The sequence below is a fragment of the Silene latifolia genome, chromosome Y, assembly GCF_048544455.1.
Source record: "Silene latifolia isolate original U9 population chromosome Y, ASM4854445v1, whole genome shotgun sequence".
Classification (NCBI taxonomy): Eukaryota; Viridiplantae; Streptophyta; class Magnoliopsida; order Caryophyllales; family Caryophyllaceae; genus Silene; species Silene latifolia.
The window spans coordinates 8,128,936-8,147,542 of record NC_133538.1 but is presented as its reverse complement, the minus strand read 5'-3'; the positions used below and the strand labels follow the sequence as shown (position 1 = coordinate 8,147,542).

The 18,607-nt window shown below is 36.7% G+C and overlaps 2 protein-coding genes across 2 annotated transcripts; one reads left to right on the top strand and one right to left on the bottom strand.

Moving 5' to 3' along the window:
* Window positions 1-620: 620 nt before the first annotated feature.
* LOC141627558 (protein FAR-RED IMPAIRED RESPONSE 1-like) lies at window positions 621-1,977 on the bottom strand. Its single transcript, XM_074440797.1, has 3 exons — window positions 1,643-1,977; window positions 1,265-1,517; window positions 621-971 (listed from the first exon to the last, which is right to left on the bottom strand). Exons 1-3 carry the CDS (start codon window positions 1,975-1,977, stop codon window positions 621-623), a joined length of 939 nt encoding a protein of 312 aa, XP_074296898.1.
* A 13,582-nt stretch (window positions 1,978-15,559) lies between these two features.
* LOC141627557 (uncharacterized) lies at window positions 15,560-16,339 on the top strand. Its single transcript, XM_074440796.1, has 3 exons — window positions 15,560-15,571; window positions 15,704-16,105; window positions 16,220-16,339. The coding sequence occupies exons 1-3, from the start codon at window positions 15,560-15,562 to the stop codon at window positions 16,337-16,339; spliced, it is 534 nt and encodes a 177-aa protein (XP_074296897.1).
* Window positions 16,340-18,607: the final 2,268 nt, after the last annotated feature.

Genomic DNA, 18,607 nt, shown 5'->3' with positions numbered 1-18,607 from the left:
CCAACCCTAAACTCTTTTCCTTAGTCAAAGGTCGTTCATAATCAAACATATAGTAACACTGTGACTCTAAAACATGAATAGGATTTAAAGAAGGGAAAGACACTTCTAAAACGGGACGGAAAAGGTCGTTCATAATCAAACATATAGTAACACAGTGACTCTAAAATATGTATGACATTAAAAGAGGGGAAAGACGCTTCTAAAACGGGATAGAAAAGGGTTTATTGTTGGATTAGGAGGCTCTGTGTTTTCCTTAGATAAGTTGACAATAGTAACACTGTTACTATAAGCATATTCAAGGATGATTAATTTAAAAGGTATTAATACTAGGAAAAATTGTGAAGTTAGATGGATAAAACCATCATACTGTAATTGAAATATTAAGTTTCCATTTCAATTCTTGAATGAAAAATCATTGTTTCATCATCAGAAATTGATTACTTTTTGTTGTGGTATGTTAGTGTCACATCAACACAGTATCCTACTACTTCTTAGTGTGACATGTAACTGTAATAGCACGGCAGTATCAGACTACTTTCTTTTTTTAGATGCTTTGCAGCTGCTTCTTCAGCTATGCGAAGAGGGCATGTTCTCTTGTCGTGGTCAACTTTTTCCTTGCACTATGCACATACTCTTTTTGGCTTTGCTGCCTTTTCAATGGCTTGTGTTTTTGCTGACGTTAATCTTTTTCCGCTGCCCTTGTTGTGTGCTTTAACCGGAGGCCGAATAGTGACTTCAGACGATGAGCTGCAGCCCAAGAGCATCTCCATTTCTTGATCTTTTGTAAGTGGTGTAACAGATAACTTCTCGCGGAACTCAACTAGGAGGGATGCTAATTCGTCCATGTGAGCCAGAGGTAAAGTTTTGAGAACTCCAACTGTTGCACTGAACTCTGCCCATAGCTTGCACGCAAGGCTGTTATCAGAGTGAGCCATATTTGAATCATCGATGACATTCCCATTGGGATCAAGCTTGATAATGGAACAGCAAGTTACTGTTTTATATAGTAATAATATTACTGTAATAAATTATTGGAGTGAGGGCTCAAAGTGAAACAGTAAGCCAGAGTCCGTAATAAAGTTTTCGAACCTAACCTGTTAGTTGCGTGAGAGTTCTTGGCCCATCGATCGAAAATCTACTTGCTTGGTATTTGCCGAATTCCTTTGCCCTTGTACACCCACACAATATGTCTGCAAAGTAACCCTATTTTTTCGAAGAGTTTGCAAGCACATTCTGCATCCGTGGTTGAAAGGTTGAATGTCACCTTGAAAGTTCTTTTTACTTCAGCATCTTCCACAAAAATTATCCGCAGATTGTATTCCTTGTCAAAGTCAGCGACACCACATAATATAGCGGCCTTTACTTCCTCTTGTAACATCTTAAACACAGCATGTGTGTATACAATAGCACCATATTTTTCTAAATGTATGTTTGTGTCTAGGTTAGGTAATGAGTGGTCGCTGTCATAATCATCGCACCTTTGTGTGTAGCGCTGCTGGTCCATAGCAGTTTGGAACCTAGTAATAATGTGACAAGGGCACAACAACATATGAATTATGTAACAATGATACAGTAATGGTGTTACTGTAAGTTAATCAATGTACAAAGATTGTGACCAAAGGAAACAGAGATGTTTGTTTACCTCATCCAAAATTCGACCTGTGTACCAAAGTGATTCTCATACCACTTGAAAAAAGAATTTGCACTCTCGGATCGCTGTGTTGTTCTTAATATGCAGCCCATGGGAAGGTCACGATGGTAGGCAAGAATCCAATGTTTTCGGTCAGTGAACATTGTAGATAACCACTCGTTATCTTCCAGTTGAAAATCTGAAATAAGTTTCAGCCACTTTTCTTCAAACTCAAACGGTTTCGAATCAGAGTCCCAGACGACAGCGTTGAACCGATTAAGGAAGTCGGTGTCTTTGCAAAGTGCTGAACCCACTTTGCCTGTGATCTTTTGCGTTATATGCCACATGCAATAACGATGTCGAGCTTGCTTGAAGACAGAGGAGGAGGCCTTTTATATACCAGGGCATTGATCCGTGATAAGGAATTGGGGCTCATTTTGACCCATAGCAGTCAAGAAATGCTAAAAGGCCCATTTGAAGGATAGTTCATCTTTGTGTGACAGTAAACAAGCAGCGAAAAAAACCGACTTTCTGTGGTGATTGACACCTGTGAATGGTGTAAAAACCATATCATACTTGTTTGTGCCATAGGTGGGGTCAAAGCTGACAGCATCCCCGAAGAATGAGTAATTTCTAATTGATGTGGAATCAACCCAAATAACCTTCGTGAGACAGTTAGATGCGTCAACATCATAGGCAAAGTAAAACTGGGGTTGGGTGGCTTTGAGCTTTTCAAGACGATCAAGGAAAAGGTTAGCATGTCTTTCCCCTATGTAACACTAGATATCTCTTTGAAAGTTTTTAAAGTCCAACAATGTAGCACCTATATTTTCATACCCATGTACAAGCTCCTTAACCTGTCTGAAAGTCTTCGCAGCCCCGATTTTCAACTTGGAATTGTCTAATAAAAGCTATTTGTGAAGCATGTCAAGGCATCTCGAAATCTTTTCGAGATCTCGATTAGAAACAGAGGTGAGATGATGGTTATGGAACTCAGAAAAGTCGTCAATCATAGCAGGTCCCTCAAGCCCATTAAGAAGAGCAAATCTGACGTAAGCTCTGCAGCCAATTCTTGTGATTTTAACACGCCTTTTAACTGTTTCAACTGTGGAAGAGCCATCACCATTATTATGCTCATCGACAGGAATGGAACGCAATTTTTGTTTATTTCCCCTAAACCCATAACGATTGTAGACTATAAATTTTTGGTGTACCATGCCACCTCGAAGTTTTTTGGCAGTGTACTTCCTGGGAGTAAAACCACATGCGCGTGCGTAAACCCCGTAGAATTCAATTCCTGCCTCAAGTGAGCTGAAAATTATACCAATTGTAGGTCTGAACTTGATCTCAATTACACGAATCCACCTCTCACTTCCATTAGGTGTATGAGACAAAACAAGTTGATTGTTTGGTTGAACATTAGGCTATTGTTGTGCTATTGGCGTAGAAAGGACTGGATTGACAATACTAGACTCTGTAATATGAAAGGGAAAAGAGAAGTATTATGTATATGAATAGATGAGCTGGACTGCAAAAGGATGTCATGTTACAGTAACACTGTTACTGTCACAATATATGTATATAAGGATTGACAACATTATAGAAATATGCACTCGATTAACCTTATTAGACTGTGCAATGTTAAACGGGGAATAACACTATTATTCAGCGAAACTTGATCAAAAGAAGGTACTTACACAATAGTAACACGTTTTCACAATTATATCAAGTTCAATGTTGACTACAAGTTGTAATGTTATAGTAATGATATTAGAGTAACAGGTGTCAAATATTTTAAGAACGATGATTTAATCCGCAGAATGACTCCAATTTTCAATAAAGCTAATCCAGGTTTAAATGTGACTATGTCAGAACTCAATTTTTTTGACAAACACTTTGAACACATATAATCTAAATGCTTCTAAATTGATTTACCTAAGATTCAACTGATGTCGACGAATTAATCTATTACAATACAGAAGCTCGCATGAGAAATTGAAAACAGGTATTTCAATTAATTTGTATACCTACATCAATTCAATCAAACACTGCATACGAACAACACAAAACCTAAATCTGGTGCGAATGAGGTAAAATCGTAAGCGCGAGATAAAATAACAGAATTGCACACTATGTCGACGGATTCTTAATGATAACTGGAACTTAATAGCAGGAAATTAAAAGCATCGACAGAAATTGCAAAGCGACATCAATTTAACAGCAATGAAAACATAAAATTGAAGAACGAAAAACCTAAAAAAGCAAAGGATTCATGAAATTACCTGCGCGCATGGTGTTCTCTGCAGATTCGGAATCCATACTAGCAAAAGGAAGCCAAAAACAAGGAAAAAGCAATTGTATGAACGGATTGAATTCGAAAACCGCGATCAATCAAAATTAGGTTGATTGAATTGAACGATATGACAGAAAGTTGATTGAATTGTTGAATAAGAATTGTTGAATAGGAATTGATTGGTGAATTTGCTGGATTTTTGGTTACGTGAGTGCGAAGAAAGGAAACAGAGAATTTCGTAGAGAGAATAACAGAGTGAACGAAGAGAGAGAAAGTGAACGCGCGATTATGCGTATAATTCCTTAATAACGCAGGTTATATACTTGGCTCTAGATTTAATCTCAGCCACTCATTCAATCAAAAATCTAATGGCGGAGAATCGCGGGACAGACTCACCTAAGATACCTAGAGTCACCGGATGGAATTTTTTTTTTCTCTCTCTCTCTCTCTCAGTATATATATATATATATATATATATATATATATATATATATATATATATATATATATATATATATATATATATAGGGTCGGGATCCGGTGAGAACCACTAGTATAATGAGAACCATGAGAACCACTATTAGATATAATAATACGGAAGGTTGTACAGCGAGTATAATAATTTTAAAAATCAAACGCCCTTCCTCCAAACCTTAATATCTCGGTCATTTTCCAATCTTTCTTTCTCTCTTCGATTATCAACATCTTCGACAACACTAGCTCTTTATTTCTCTACGATCGATCGTCACATACTGAACGATCAATCTCTTCAACGATTTACCTATTTGAGGCTGGTTCAATCAATGGCGCATGTTAATTCGAGGTAAAATTTCGAAATTGATGATTATTTTTTGTAAAATTAGCGTTTATATTTTCATCTCATTGTAATTTTTTAATTCGTCGATTAAATTAGTTGAATTTAGGGTTTAATTATCGTGTTAGATTGTTCGTGAAATTAGGTTTAGATTAATTTTTTGATTCGTTTATACTTGTGAAATTAGGGTTTCATGAATAAGATTGGGGAAATTGAGAAATTAGGGTAGGGGAAATTCAGAAATTACCTAAATTTGTTGAAAACAAGAAATTTGGGAGTCAATTTCGTGAGATTGATAGTCTTTATAATCGTCAAATAATTAGTTAGGTGCATGTAATTTCTGTTTATGTGCATTAAAATTAGGGGTTCATGAATCAGCTCAGCTTAATTGAGACATTACGATTTGGTAATTTGAGAAATTACCTAAATTGGTTGAAATCATGACATTGGGGACTCAGTTTCATGAATTAGATCATGATACCACATTGTAAAATTGTAATAGCTTTGAAAGTTAAAATTTTCCAAGGTTTAATGATACCACCGTTCATTAGATTTAGAATTAGAATGATTCTGGTTTTCATTAGCTGATTAGTTCTGACTTTAACTTGTTAACCTCCGGTTACAATGTACAGAATTTCAGTGCAAAACTTTCAGACTTTGGTCTTGCGAAAGAAGGGCCAATGGGGGACCAAACTCATGTGTCTACGCGTGTTATGGGCACATATGGATATGCAGCTCCAGAATACATAATGACTGGTGAGGCTTCTGACAAATAATTTCATAATAGCTTGATGTGGCATTGTACGCAATTTTATTTTTTTGAGTGTCGGACTCTGTAGCTCACTTCATGTGCTTGCATATAAACCAATCAATAAGCAAACATAACTATATGATGAGACACATAGAGTAGTCAATATTTGGTTAGGACAGTGTGTGTTTTTCCAAACAAACCCCATCATATTTTTGTTTTCGACACCGTATAATTTTGAAGTAGATTTTGGAACAGGTGTTGAATTCTGATAATTCTGGACCAGGTTACATATAAACTATCTGACTTTGGTTGTATTTTTTCCATTTATGTTTTCACATAGTCACGTATATATAAGAAGCTCTCTACGACGCCACAAACTTCTTATTCATCCGACTCAGGTTTTGTGATACCACCTTAGCTGGGACACAGATATGGCATAAATTCTTGAATACGGAGAGGAAATGAAAAGATAACCACCTTAGCTGGGACACAGAAGCTCTGAAGAACTGTCGGGTGGAGCACGAAATCCCTACGCCCGTAGCAGAAAGAGTACACTCCAACAAGGTGACCGCGTTCAGTAAACACGGGAGTACCAGAGCACCCAGGAATACCATGCAAGTTAATTACTTGGACAAGGGGAGTATCTCTGCAAAAGTAAGCTGTTCTTTCTGCTTTTGTAATATCGCGATGCAATCTCTTCTCAAATTCGATTGTACCCTCAGTATGCTCATGGTTTCTACCGTCACTTGTTGTAACCATGTATACGGTCTGACCAATAGTAATATTACGTGCTAGCCGCCTATACTTAAACGTCTTACTATCATCATTAAATCTTACTATTTTGAGTAAGGCAATGTCCCGAGTCTAATAATGCGATATTAAGAATTTAGTAAATCTAATTTGTGCAGGTTGACTATGGCCTATTAGACATATGATGATGTCTTTGTCATGTTCTTTGTAGCACGGATCATCGTATGTTGCAGTTTATCATGCATCATTGGACTTCGGTATCCTGTTGCTGGACAAGTATGAGACTTTATGCTTGAGCTAAATGTGTACCTTCTGTAGTTCTGTGGACTATTTACATATTGGCTATGTATTTTAATGCTTGAAGCAGGAGGGTGCCTCAAAAGCAGACCTCGATGTGCTCCCGAAATACATATTTCATAAGTCACGTAATGGGGAAAAACCAAGTGTTGGCACTGGAGTGATGATGCCTATGGATATCGATAATGGAGACTCGGTAACTGTATGTGTTCTTTTACCTGAGGATGCAGTAAGTGCTTTATTTTCACTCCCTTTTTAAAAGTTGTAATATAAGCACAGCGTCGGTATAAGCACATTCAGGGAAGATAATATAAAATGCCGTGTATCTAGACTATTTACCAACTTAAAAATTACAGCAACAGATAACTAAGGTGATAGATGTCCAAGCCTTTGTGAAACATGCAGCATCCATAGGAAGTGTATAATTTATTTGATCTCATGTAAGAAACTGTATTAATGTGTGAAATATTAGTTTCAAATAGGCAAGATTTCCAGTTGAAAGAAATATAGTGTAATTATTTGATCTCATGTAAGAAATTGTATTAATGTATGAAATATTGAGTGCAGACCGAGTTAGCCATCTTAATTATTTTGAAAGTCAATTAGCTCAAATGGGAGAGCATTGTGCAATGCACAAGATGTGGGTTCGACTCCCACATTGGCTAGGAAATATCAAATCTTTCTTTTATTCTAAGAATGAAATAATGTAATTGGTAATCCTATTTCCACTTCTTATCAAGGATCTAAAGACATAAAAAGATGAGGAAATTGGACACTTTTTCATGCATGTACAGGGTGGTTTAATGCACATAGGTTGCTTTTTCATGCATCTAATAGGCTATATGGGACTCGAACCCATACCTTGTGCAAAATTTGCACATTGCTCTACCATTGAGCTAATAGCCTTTAAAATACGCTAAACAAATACGAGTATGTAATAACGGGCGTATCATATGATTATGCCCCCCTAAATAACTGACATAAGTACATTAAATCACCTTCAGAGTCATTTCATTTATTTCATGCACATAGAACCTTATTTCATGCACATAGAACCTTATTTCATGCACATAGACACTTATTTCATGCACATATATTTTTATTTGATGCACATAGAACCTTATTTCATGCACATATAAGCTTATTTCATGCCCATATAAAATTAACGTCCTTAACCAAAAGTAATTAGTATCATAATATAACCAACTGATGCAATTGAACAACTTTTTCATGCACATAGAGCCTTATTTTATGCACATAGAACCTTATTTCATGCAAATATAATTTTATATATGCCAACACTTATTTCATGCACATAGAACCTTATTTCATGCACATAGAATCATATTTCATGAAAATAAAATGTCTTAAAAAAACTATTGTATAAAAGAGCACATCCAAAAATCCTTGGAAGAAACTCAAATCACAACTGAACTGATGCTAAAAGTTTACTTATTGTATTGCTTTTTAAATTTTACTTTCAATACAGACTACCGGTAATTAGCTAATCACAAGAGAATGAACGTCAAATTAGCCAAAGACGAAATTAGGGGAAAATGTGAAACCACAAGGGAAAAAATACGTTGTTAAGCATTAAAACGGATAACAAACCAGTAAAGTTTCGAATGTGGAACACCCAAAAGCAACAATTGAAAAACAATAGAGCAACAGCACTTAAAATGTATGTATATAACCCATTTCAGAGCGAAATCACATTAGAACAAAAAATATACATGGGTCCATATCTCATCTCTTGTTCCCATTATTCAAAGACAGACAGAGAAGGGGAGGGGGTTCTGCTAGCAGGCTAGCCCTCTGCTCCGCGTCAAATGGAGCATCACACTTGTGCAACAAAGATAAATAAGCCAAAAATGTAAATTTCTCTATTACATGTTGACAAAGTAATCACATAGAAGCAGAGCAAATGTAAGAAACTTACCAACCCCAGAAAGACCAATCAGGAAACGGGATGTCGAAATGCTGGTTGGTCGTGCAGTACCGGAAAAGGGGCAAAGGTCTAGAGCTATGCTCAGTCTTGTTAATTGCAGGCTTGTCCATACAATCAAACATGAGATCAACATCAGGGACCATGCCAGGATACCGTTTAAGAAGATGTAATAACCCCCATACAGTAAACATCACTCTACTCTGCACACAAGCATAATACATGTCGATAAACAAACTCCCCCAACTATTATAACCTCGGAAAGAAAGATAATCCTTAGCTTCCATCAAATGGTCGAAACTTATCCTGCTGTGAGACCATGGCTCCAAATCATGGTGGATCCATCTGAAGAATTATGGGCACGAGATCAATTTGGATGGGTCGAGTAATGGAGGGATGGGATACGCATTAGAGCGACACTGAAAATACTGACATTGCGAGATTTTGGTTGCTCGGGAATAGCTTGTTCCTTCATCTAGGATTTTTGGCTCAAACAAATGCCATGGTGTGGGTTTTAAGTTGTGTCCAAAGACGGTTTGTTTTGGTTTGGTATGCAAAATCACTAACCTGTCATACAACAAATACACCATCTGATCAAATAGTGCATTAACAATAAACTTCTATCATCCTAACTACCATAAGGAAATAATCATATTAACATCCAATATAACTCATGGTGATCATCCACATTACTCCGACAAATCAAACACAACTGTAAATCAATAAATTGTCAACTTGAAATTATTTTTCGAGATTATCACGACTACGGGCCAAAGAGGAAGGAGATAAAAAAAAAGCAACACATCTCGGTTGGTTTAAGCTGCAGATTCTCTGACAATCTTCTCAGCCTTGGCAATAACCTCTTCGATTCCTCCAACCATATAGAAAGATTGCTCTGAAAGGTCATCATATTTGCCGTCTAACACACCCTGCAAGTTTTATGCATATCACATTAGCCCGCAATTTGAGTTCTCTTGTTAGAGGGACAAAGATAAACAGATGTTATGAAGTGTATGAACTAAGAACGGAAACTGAAATCAATGGAAACGACAGAAAGAAGTACAAAACAGGAATATAACCCTAATCAACTAATTTGAATCATAATAATCATTAAAACGGATGAATAAGAAAGAAATTGGGGGAATTACCTAAATTGTTATATGCTCAAAATCAGAAAAATCAATGATGAAATCAGCGAGCACTACTACAGAATTCATCAAGGACATAAGTGGATGGACATCGGATTTTTGAAAAAACATATGTAATAAGTTTGCACATCGGATTTTTATAAAAGTCTGATGTAATTATATTATATGGACATCGGTTGTTATTTTCAACCCATGTCCATTATAATGGTCATCGGATTAAATTACAACCCATGTCCATATAATCCTCAATTTGGGCGCAAAATGAAAACAACTCCCCCGCCCCAAATTATTTTCACTAGCATACTGAGACAAACCCAAACCCTTAGCTTACTCGATCATCCCTTTCTTCTCTATACATCCTTCATCCCTTAGCTTCTTCACTTCAAAACCCGATCAAAAACCCAAAATCCTAGCTGCTGCTGCTGCTTCATCGTTCATCCCTTCTTCTCTCATCACCGGCGACATCATCCTTCTTCTCTTCACCGGCGATATCATCAGTCTTCGTTCTCATCACCTCGCGACATCAAACCATAGCTGCTGCTGCTTCGTTCTTCGCTCTTTATTATTAGGTAATTAATCTTCCCCTATCATTTATATATTTATTTTCGGTCATTTTATGGTTTATTTGAATATTTTACTGAAATGGTTTTTGATTTGTTTGTAATTTTGACTGAAGAATGAATTATAGGGTTATAATTTAATTGATAATCTAATTGGGGGTTTATTATTATACATTGCTATTATTGTATTACATGCATTTATATTCCTGGTTTATATATGAATGATACTCGTTGTTAGTTGAATTGCTGTTTGTTTAAGTGATGAATTTGTGTATAAGCGGATGAGCCAGTATTAATTATTTTGGCACTGCACGCTTGAATTTTGCCATTTAGTTTTTTAATAATCATTCAGAAAGTTTCGAAACTTGACTATTAAATTATCAAACTTATCATTCTAATGTTTAGTTGAATTGGGTCTCTTTTGATGTGGTTGTATGAGCAGATTAGTTGGTAGTTGTGTGAATGTATGGTCTGTGAAAGAATGTATGTGAATGTATGCTCAAATTGGGGGTTTCTATGGTCTGTGATTAGCATGTGTGAATGTGTAGTGAATGTATGGTCTGTGATTAGCATGTTTGAAAATCTGCTTACTATTTTCAGTCAATACGCTGTAGCATAAAAAGCATGTAAATAAACAAAGTAAGGAGTAAAAGTAAGGTAGAATGTTAATTAAGGAGTAGAGAGTTAAGTAATTAGGTGAAGTGATGAACTCTGAAAATAGTAAGCAGATTTTAACCCTCTTCCCTATTATTGCAAGAATTTGGAGTATGGATATGGATCGCGAATGGATGTTTGTTGATCGTTTGGATTCAAGATATAGGGAAGGGGTGGAATATTTTGTTAGACATGCTATGAATAATGCAGAGAATGTGGAACAACTTTTCTGTCCATGTGTTAAATGTGGGAATAATGAATATGTTGATGTGGTAGAATTGGAAAGTCACCTCCTAATTAATGGTATTGATAAGAGTTATACAAGGTGGATTTGGCATGGGGAGGATGTGCTGCCTACTTTGTGTAGTAATTTAGGGGATGATAGATTGATAGCGACTTTGAGGGAGAGGATTTTGATGAAAATGTTGATCGAGTAGACAATCTTATAAATGATTTGAAAAAATCCGCTGTAGACCCAAGTGAAATTGAGATGTTTGATAGGCTGTTTGGTGATGCAATAAAACCCTTGTACCCTGGTTCAACTTTCACACGCCTATCAGCAACTTTAAAATTGTATAGTTTAAAGGCTAAAAATGGATGGAGTGATAAAAGTTTCACAACTTTGCTTGAGTTTTTGGGTCAGATGTTACCGGAAGGCAATGAACTCCCTAGGCGTACGTATGATGCTAAGAAAATTTTGTGTCCAATGGGAGTTGATTATGTAAAAATACATGCATGTCGTAACGATTGCATTTTGTTTCGGAAAGATTATAAAGAATTAGACAAATGTCCAAAGTGTGGGAGTTCACGTTATAAGTTGCCGAAAAAGAATTCCACAAATAGTAAAGGTGTCCCAGTTAAAGTCTTGTGGTATCTTCCCATTATCCCAAGATTTAAAAGAATGTTTGCAAATTTAAAAGAGGCGAGAAACTTAATTTGGCATGCTGGTGGTGATGGTAGAATTTTAGATGACAAAATTCGTCATCCTGCTGATTCAACTCAGTGGAAAAGCATAGATCATTTGTTTCCGAATTTGGGTCCGATGCTAGAAATTTTAGGCTTGGACTATGTACTTGATGGTATGAATCCATTTGGTAATCTAAGTAGTCATTGGAGTACGTGGCCTGTTTTGCTAACAATTTATAATTTGCCTCCTTCGTTATGCATGAAACGTAAATATCTTATGTTGTCACTACTAATTTCCGGGCCTAAGCAACCTGGAAATGACATAGATGTTTACTTGGAACCATTGATGGATGATTTAAAGTTATTATGGGATGAAGGGGTAGAGGTATATGATGCTTATCGTGGTGAGACTTTTAACCTACGTGCCATGATATTTTGCACCATTAATGACTTCCCGGCATATGGCAACCTATCTGGTTATCTTTGTGAAAGGGGCTAAAGCTTGCCCAATTTGTGAGGAAGATACAATTTCTGATCATTTAGTTCATGGAGGAAAGAATGTGTACCTTTGTAATGTAAGGTTGCTCCACCGCTCACACCCTTATAGGAAAAAAATGAAGCCATTTAATGGAAAACAAGAACTTAGAAACCCTCCAAAAATTTTAAATGGGAAAGAGGTTTATGAGAAAGTGAAAAACATTGAAAATAATTTTGGAAAACCTTATAAGAGAAGTGATGGGACCTTATATAAAAAGAGGTCTATATTTTGGGATTTACCATATTGGAAACATTTGTCCGTGAGACATTGTATTGATGTCATGCACGTGGAGAAAAATGTGTGTGAGAGCCTTATTGGCACACTTCTCAACATCCCTGGTAAAACAAAGGATGGTGTCAAAGCAAGACAAGATATGGCTGCTCAAAATATACGACTTAACTAGCACCACAAATTAGAGGGTCAAGGACCTATTTACCTGACTTATTATACTTTGTCACGAAATGAAAAAAAAAAGTGTGTGTGAATGTTTACATGGAGTGAAGGTTCCGCAACGCTATTCATCGAACATAAGAAATCTTGTGTCTATGAAAGACTTAAAACTGGTGGGTTTGAAATCACATGATTGTCACACTTTAATGCAACAATTCCACGCCCGTTGCGCTTCGTGGAGTTCTCGCCTAATCATGTTCGGGGAGCTATTATTCGACTTTGCTATTTTTTCAATGCAATATTTAGCAAAGTTGTTGATTCAGATACGTTGAATACATTACAACGAGATGTTATTACTACTATGTGTGAACTTGAGATGTTTTTCCCTCCTTCCTTTTTCGATATAATGCAAAGACTTAGTAGTACATTTGGTGAGGGAAATTAAGATTTGTGGACCGGTATTTTTAAGTAATATGTATCCATTTGAGCGATATATGAAGCCTTTAGCCGCCTATGTAAGAAACCAAAACAGCCGAAGGTTGTATGATTCGGGTTATATGCAGAAGAGGCCCTACTGGTTTGTCAATGAGTACATGTCCAATGTTGAACCTATTGGGCTTCCGACATCTCGACATGAAGGAAGACTACAGGGACAAGGTACTCTTGGGAAAAAGTAGTAATCGCTAATCCGAAACCCTTGATCGGGCACACTTGTATATTCTCCAACACATGGTGGATGTGCATCCATATTTAGAGAAGCATCAAACCCTTCTAAGTGCTCAAAATCCTTCTAAAGGAGAAAGGTGGTTAGCAATGGAGCATAATCAGTTATTTCGTAAATGGTTCTCTGATGAAGTAGATAACGAGTGTTATTTGAGCGTGAGAAAGTCTCTCGATGAGGTAAGGTGGTTAGCACATGGACCTAGTTTTCATGTGTTAACTTATCAAGGTTATGACGTCAATGGGTACTCCTTTTACACTAAGGATCAAGATGATAGAAGTACTATGCAAAATAGTGGAGTAGCTTTGATGGCTATGTCAATGAGTGTTGCTAGTGCTAAAGATACTAGACTCGCTTATGATGCTCGGCCATACTTTGGGGTCATCAAAAAATTTGGGAGTTAGACTACATTCAGTTTAGGATATTGTTTTCCGTTGTATGTGGGTTGAGCATAATAAGGGCGTTCGAGTTGATAGGATGGGTTTCACGTTGGTAGATTTCTCACGTGAAGGATACAAATCAGAGCCGTTCATTATGGCTAATCAGGCAAGACAAATCTTTTATATTAAAGATCCAGAGGATGAGAAGTGGTCGATTGTCCTTCATGGTAAGAAGCAATTTGTGGGTAAAGAAGCAATGGATGAAGTGGATGACGAATTGCCTCCTTTTTTTCTCGGATTGCCGCCTACGACTACCGATGATGTAGATGACTTTTATCTACGAGATGACCATGAAGAAGGGTTATGGGTTGACCTAGAAAAAATCAGTAGCTAGTTTTTGTTTGCAACTTTATGGGTTGACTTTTATGTTAAGACAATTGCTCTCACTCATTTTTCTGTTTGTTTGTTATGTTTTTATTTTAAGACAGTATTTTCATTTTAATGTCTTTCCTATTTTTAGTTGTTTAAGTCACTGTACTTATCATTTATCATTAGAGCTGTATTTTGGAGTAATTTGATTTTGAGAGTCAATTCACCTAAAAGCATCTGCAGAGCACGGGTCGTTATTTTAAGTAATAGTCGTCTCTCAATCTGTACTTATTTTCACTTGTTCCTTACTTTAACATCTGACCTAATGTCTTCCTTATGTTCAATTACTTATGATTTTTATATCTATGAGAGCAATTGCATACATCTAGCTGCTAGGAGGTAATTAAGTTTACCTTGTTTCAGTAAAATAGTTTTCTTCTTTGTACATGTTTTGTATTTTGTCCATTTTTCGATATGTTTTAATTTATTTTGATGCAGTCATCATGGCTTCATCAAGTACCATGTAGTAGTACAACTCGTCCAAGAAAGATCAAAAGCGTGGTGCTTATGAAGGAGTTGACAGCATTACGTGATCAAGGTAAAAAGCTTAAAGTAGAATTTGATTCTGATGGTGAGCCAATTGAGAAGATTGGTGCTAAGTATACGAGTTATGTTGGTCTACTTGGACGCTCGAAAGTGCCAATTACCATTCGTACATGGAAGCATGTGGGAGAGGAGCTTAAGCTGAAGATTTGGGATGAGGTTTTGGTAAGATACTAATTAATTTTCCCGCTTATTATTAATGACAAATTTTGGACATTCGAAATCACATATGATGTTTTGGCATTTGTAGTCAGTTTTTGACATTCCAAAGACAAAGTACCAGCAAGTTATCAAAATTGCAAATACCACGTGGACAAACTTTAAGTCAAAATTGAATGCAGTGTATGTTTATCGAAAACCCCCTAAAGGTCGAAAGTTGCCTGTTGAGACTGATCCGGTAAAGAAGTATCCTTACATCAAATCTGAAGTATGGAAGGAGTTTAAAGAGTCTCGACTGTCAGAAGAATTTAAAGTAAGTACTTAGATTCAGATTCGTTTATATTTTAGTATCATCTTTGGTAGTAATAAATAAGTTCGTATTCGCTAATAAGTCGTTCTCTTTTATTTTTGCAGGCTATAAGTAAGGTTGCCGCAGAGAGGCGAGTAAGAACAAGTACCCTCACTGCAGAATGTCTCGTGGAGGATATCGAAAAGCCAAGCAGAAATTAGAAGAAAAATTGAAAGCAAAATTGAAGATCAAAGAACAAGAAAAAGAGAAAGGAACGGGGATAGACGACTCAGGAGAAGAAAGTAGTCAAACCCCAACTATCATAAAATGAGGTGACTTATGGATAGAGGGAAGAGTAGGCAATGACGGAGCATGTATAAATTCAGAGACCGAAAAATAGTTGAAGAGTCGGTGAGTACTCCATTTCGTTTATCACTACTCGGTAAAAAATCATATATAATACTCCATGCCATGTGCTACAATTTAATGAAAATAATTGCAAACAGGAAGTGTTGAAGGAAAAGGTCAAGAAAGGAGAATTTGTACCTAGCGGAAAAGTTGATGAATTGACAAAAGCGCTTGGAACTGCTGAGCATTATGGTCGTGTTAGAGGTGTTGGGGGTCGAGTCGGGCATAAGCAGTACATTGGCAGATGCAAACGAACTCGAGATGAGAGTACTACTGTCATTTCACCAGAGTTTTTAGAGAAGCTTACAAAGCAGATCACAGAACAAGTGAGGTCAGAGGTTTATAAAGACTTTGAAAAAATGATGGGGGAGAAACAGACAAATGGGAATGTTAGTTATTCCGTTCACAATGAGAAAGACGCAGCTGAGGTCGAGATGAATTGCAACAGTGGGAATGTTAGTGATCATATTTCTGATCCATTTGATGCCATACCTGAGAAGGTAATTAAATCTAGCAACAATTGACTATGTTAGTGATCATATATATATATTTCTGAATTGATAATAAACATTTTACTTATGCTGCTGGTTGCTTGCTTGTCCACTGCTCCACAGGGATTTGAATGTGAGCTAACTGTGCAAGATACTAATGACTTCACTAAGGTGGCACTTGGACGAGTATTCAAGACCACAAGTCAGGCATCAGTTTGTCATGGTAAAAAAATTGGAGCGTAAACGTTCGGTGGTATGCATTTACGTTCTCATGGAAGGTAAGGATGACACACCATTACCTATACCAACTGAGGAATTTGCTACTGTTGGTGATGCCCTTGGTTTCTTTGTACTTTGGCCGAAAAATGGAATCACTTTACGCTACGTAAAGGTATGAAAGCCATACAGTTAACCGTCTTTTTTTAGTTCTTGCCACTGAAAGCAAGCTCTAATAATTATAGGTGTAATTCTTTTTCCCAGGAATGTCGAAAAACCCGGAATCGAGAGAGGGGAGAAGACGGGGAGCAGATGGGGGAAAAGACAGGGGAAAAGATTACGGAAAAGACTGCGATGACACCTAAACCCAAAAGACGGAAGACATCTGGAACTTCTAATTCCCAGAAAGTAGAAAGTGGTAAAAGTAAGATAAGTGGTGGTGGATCAGTGACAAGATCAAACAACCAGTTGAAAGCGCTTTTGGACCAAAATTACGATTGTAGACGACACGGCAAGGGTAGTTAGTGTGATGCGCGATAATCAAGTGACCGATGTTAATTTGATCGAGAATGTCCTAGGATCCAAGAAAAGGTTGCGCCTCGCCAAGGAAGACATAGCTTCATTGTTGAACATGAATAAGATCTCCCTTGGAGTCATTGACACTTTTCTTGGGTATGTATACTACAATTATTGCATCTCATTATTTAGTTTTGCATTGGTTATTCAATCAAGAACATCTATTGTATTGGTTATTCAAACCGCAACATCTATCGCCACCACGTCGAGTAGGTTTGAAGCTACTCGTTACGCTCGTTCTTTTAACTTTTAACTGCTTCCATGGAAAAGGTTGATTATTTACCGTAAATGTTGGTTATACTTATACGTATATTGTTATAGGTACTTGGATAGCATCTCGTGACCAAAGCAAATGTACGGGTTCTTATGTCCAGAAATTATTTCACAAATAGGCTATGCCTCGGATAAAGCAAAGAACCATACTTTCTAAAAGGATGAAAGACTTGAAAAGGAAATTTTACATCGCTCCATATTACGATGAGTAAGTGTTGATCAACCTTGCCTTTTAAATAAACAAAACTGTCACCATTTATTATTGATTATCATGTAAATAAGTTACAAATTATTTACAGTGATCATTGGATGCTCGTTGTGATCGACGTTGCGATCATAATCAAGTGCATTGGTTCGACTCACTAGGAAAGTCGGTCTTAGTCAAAGTTGAGATCTTTAATTAATGCGTAAGTTCATCTTAATAGTTCATTTATTGATATGCACATAAATAAATGTTCAACTGATTAGAACATTAAAAATGGCAACTATTATTGGCTGACAATCATTTATTTGAAACCATGTTTATATTTAGATCGGTAAGAGTATACGGCTACAATGGTGGGGAAAGAATGTGTTCTCAAGCACCGCAATGGCTGCAACATAATGTAAGTTGTTGCTTATTATGACGACAAATTCAATGTCTGATCATCAATCACTTTTAATTGACAAAGTCATGTTATTGGTTTAATTCTTGTCGAGTTGTTGTTTTAGTGTGCTCGTCAACAAGGTGTTGTAGAATGCGGGTACTACGTCATGAGGTACATGCTGGAAATCGTCACGCGTTCTAATTCAACAAAAGCTATCAATGAGGTCAGTTTCGACATTATAGCAAAACTCGGTATTTATTCAAGTAATTATCCTACTTTGACCTGCTGCCTATACGCATTGTGGGCGAACCTGCTGCCAATTCAATGAGCTAGCTGCTGCACCCTCTTCCTTTAATTATTAGCTTATATGAAGCTGCCCTTGTGAGGCCATGTCTGACTGCCCCATTGTCATTAATATGCATTACAGGTTTTTTAAGACACCACGCCATATTCACAAGAAGAATTAGATGAGGTTCGGGACTTGTGGGCGAACTATTTTCTCAATATCTAGCCGTAGATAGCTAGCTAGCGTAGTAATGTATTAGGTAGTTGCATTTTGAAAAACTGATTACTTGATCCGCAAGACCATATGTTATGTTTCTTTGGGATTTGTTATGCCCTTTGTTGTTGTTCGTTAGTTGTTGAATTCGGATGACGGAGACGGTTGCGTTGTATGTTGATTGGGATCGGTTTTTATTAATTGAAATCGATCATTTTGGTTGAATGGCAGTTGGCATGTTTTGTATTAATGTTTTGGCATTCAAATTGGTGTAATGCAATATGAATTGGCCTGCTCTTTTCAAATTTAAAAAAAAAAAAAACAATATAAAGGACAGCGGATTTATAAAAGTTCGATGTA